At 46.2% G+C, this 3,244-nt stretch overlaps 1 protein-coding gene across 1 annotated transcript; it reads right to left on the bottom strand.

Annotated features, from left to right (window-relative positions):
* Window positions 1–390: 390 nt before the first annotated feature.
* Window positions 391–2,090, bottom strand: LOC120010426. Its single transcript, XM_038861226.1, has 5 exons — window positions 1,866–2,090; window positions 1,256–1,697; window positions 1,031–1,171; window positions 694–868; window positions 391–619 (listed from the first exon to the last, which is right to left on the bottom strand). The coding sequence occupies exons 1-5, from the start codon at window positions 2,088–2,090 to the stop codon at window positions 391–393; spliced, it is 1,212 nt and encodes a 403-aa protein (XP_038717154.1).
* Between the last annotated feature and the right edge of the window lie 1,154 nt (window positions 2,091–3,244).

The raw sequence follows: 3,244 nt of genomic DNA, 5'->3' as shown, positions 1-3,244 counted from the left end.
CATCAATGAACACAACCACAAATCTATCCAAGAATGGGCGAAGGACCCTTTGCATCAAATCCATAAACACCGCCGGAGCATTTGTCAACCCAAATGGCATCACTAAAAACTCATAGTGCCCATATCGTGTCCTAAATGCCGTCTTTGAAATATCCTCATTTCTAATCCTTAATTGGTGGTACCCCGAACGTAAGTCAATCTTAGAGAAATGCCTAGCACCTCTCAGTTGATCAAACAAATCATTTATCCGCGGCAACAGATACTTGTTTTTATCGTAACCTTATTTAATTACTGATAATCTATACACATCCTCAACGAGCCATCTTTCTTCTTTATGAACAATACTGGTGCTCCCCACGGGGACACACTCGGTCTAATAAACCCCAAGTCTTACAACTCTTCCAACTGAGTCATCAATTCCTTTAATTCTGTCGGAGCCATCCGATATGGTGGAATCGAGATTGGCTTACCATTTGGGTGCAACTCAATGGTAAAGTCAACCTCCCTCTTCGATGGTAACCCAGGTAACTCATCCGGAAATACATCTATGTACTCCTCTACCACACGTGTCGGAGTAGCTATATCACCCCTAGGTGCTGATGTAATCAAACTCGTGATCCTACAATTTTGATATGAAGGATTGTCCATGAAGTGAGGACATGGAACACCCTTCGACCCGTGTAACTGTATCACCCTCCTTCCGGTACATTAAGAGTGACCTTCCTCTCCCAAAAATCCATCAACACATGAAGCTTTGTTAACCAATCTACTCCAAGGATTACATCAAAATCCTTGAAGTCTAAGACATACAAATCAGCCATTAGAGCTATACTACCAAACCGGCACACACAATCAAGAACTACACCCTCTAATGAGGTGAAATGCCCAAAAAGAGTGTCTACCGTAAACATTCGCCTCATTGGAGAGATTTTCAAACTCAATACATGTGCAAGGGACGTAGAAATGAATGATGTCGTAGCTCCTGAATCAAATAACACCTTTGCCCAACAATTTGAAATGAGAAAGGTACCTCCAATGAAGTTAGGATGCTCAGATACCTCATTATGTCCCAATGCAAATGCTCTCCCATGAGTCAATGATGTTTGCTGCTTAGCCCCACCTCGCCCCCTCCCAACTGACGGAACAGTAGAAGGAAGAGCTGGACTAGGAGCTGGTGGTGGTAAACCCGGTGCCTATGACTGCTCTGAAGCTCTGCCACCCCTTGGACACTCATGCTTCCTATGACCGACCATACCACACCCATAACACTTGACTCCTATGATGGTGCACTGATTCTTCTTATGGCCCTCCCGACCGCACTTGAAACACACAATCTTGCCATCTCTTGACCCCGAACCTTTGCCTTGATCAACCTTCTGGCCCCTCAAGCCCTGAAACTCAGTCCTCGGTTTCTTTTGACTACCTCCTCCATTGCCACTAATTGTTGAAGCTTTACAACCTTTCTGCACATCCCAATACTGGCGGGAGTTGCGCTCTTCTCGCTCTAACTCTAGCGCCATATCCACCGTCTCATCATAAGTCCTCACCGTAGAAGCAATCACCATCCTGCTAATGCTCGGGAGTAGACCATCTCGGTATTTCTCAGCTTTGCTTTCATCATCCAGAGCATACTTCTTCCCATACTTGTACAACTCCTCATACTTCTTGGTATATTGTGACACTGTCATCTCGGGTGTCTGCACCAAATCAAGATACTGTTTGGCCTTATCCGCCTAGAAAGATCGTGGCACGAACCGTTGTATAAATAGTAACTCAAATGACACCCAAGTCAAATCATTCTTCCTTTGATCCAAGGAATCCCACCACTCAAAAGCTGTCCCCCTCAAATAATATGAGATCAACACCATCCTCTTATTGTCCGGTATAGCCAAAGTCTCCAATCGCCTGCTCATCTGGCGCAACCACTCCCCAGCCTCAAAACCCTCCCCCTCTCCAGAAAACTCCGGGGGATTTGTCTTACGTAGCTGCTCCATCTCATATAACTCCCGTCCAGGCCTCGGCACAGCTCTATCATCAATATCAGCTCCTGAAATCTGTCCTTCACTGCGGTCCACTGGTGCCCTAACCATCGAGTTTGTACCACTTGAGCTAGTGACCTCACTATCTCCACAATGTCCCTCATGGATGCTGGTGGCTCCTCAATAGTAGGAAGGGTCACCTGCACTCCTGGGGTTACCCTTGCCTTGGTGGAACAACCGTGGTCCTCGTATGCTGGCCACTCCCTGTATGTGGCTCATCATGTACGATCCCCTCCTCCCTCGTCCCTGTATCAGAATCAGGTACCGACTCCTGTGTACTGGAAGTATCCCTAGTAGTACGTGTAGTCCTACCACCTCGGCCCTTAACTCGGCCTCTCGGTCTCCCTCGCCTGCCCTCGACACTAGGGGCCTCCGCAGTACGAGAAGATCGAGTCATCCTACGAGTATCCATCTGCATCACCACAGATAATGCAATTCAACAACAAACTCAAATAAGAGTTTATGGAGAAAGAATACATACCGAATCAGTGGAGGTCGTGACATGGCCTGGAGACTCACTAACATACTATACACACTTCCCTGGACCCATACACAGATCCTATATTTCATAACCTGGCTCCGATACCAAAATGTAACGCCCCGACCCGGAATGCGTTACTTTTGGTACCGTCTAAATCACACCATAATAAATTCCACCATCACACCACCGAAAATTTTGGCAGCACCTCCCCATAATACGGAGGATGCCAACCTGGAGTAACACGTAGCAAATTCATAAATATATTCATAACCTAGGCAGGGCCTCCAGCCATCTAACAATTCATATCACAATTAAATTCTCAATTCTAAGCAGGGCCTCAGGCCTCCTTGCATATCATATCATCAATCAATTTCACATCTAAGCAGGGCCTCAGGCCACCTAACAGTCAAACATAATTTCTCCACACAACAACATATATAATCAACATCCAGCACAAATAGAAATCCAGCAAACATAAGAAGTCGCCAGGACACAAAGTCCACAAACCTGGTTCGGGCGTCCCGATCACTCAGAGTACCCTCCCTACCGTCCATCCCACCGTCAAGGATAGGGATATCACACAACGTCTCAACTAAGAAATATAGATACGACAAAATAGTAAAAACATAATCAAAGTTTAGAACTATCTAGTCCTATCACTCTCCAGGGGTCCATCCATGTCACGCACCCTCCTCCTGATCCGCGACCCTGGTACAGGAATTAG

The sequence above is a fragment of the Tripterygium wilfordii genome, chromosome 2 (assembly GCF_013401445.1).
Source record: "Tripterygium wilfordii isolate XIE 37 chromosome 2, ASM1340144v1, whole genome shotgun sequence".
In the NCBI taxonomy this organism is placed as follows: domain Eukaryota; kingdom Viridiplantae; phylum Streptophyta; class Magnoliopsida; order Celastrales; family Celastraceae; genus Tripterygium; species Tripterygium wilfordii.
The sequence above is the reverse complement of the archived record's forward strand: the minus strand, read 5'-3'. Positions and strand labels throughout refer to the sequence as shown.

Excerpts from the sequence above, each read along its gene's own strand:
- LOC120010426 (XM_038861226.1), bottom strand. The coding sequence starts at position 2,090 with ATGGTTAGGGCACCAGTGGACCGCAGTGAAGGACAGATTTCAGGAGCT. Across the intron at positions 1,172-1,255 it reads AGTCAAGTGTTATGGGTGTG|CTCCTAGTCCAGCTCTTCCT; the intron begins GTATGGTCGGTC and ends TACCACCACCAG. Across the intron at positions 620-693 it reads CTTAATGTACCGGAAGGAGG|GATCACGAGTTTGATTACAT; the intron begins GTGATACAGTTA and ends TCAAAATTGTAG.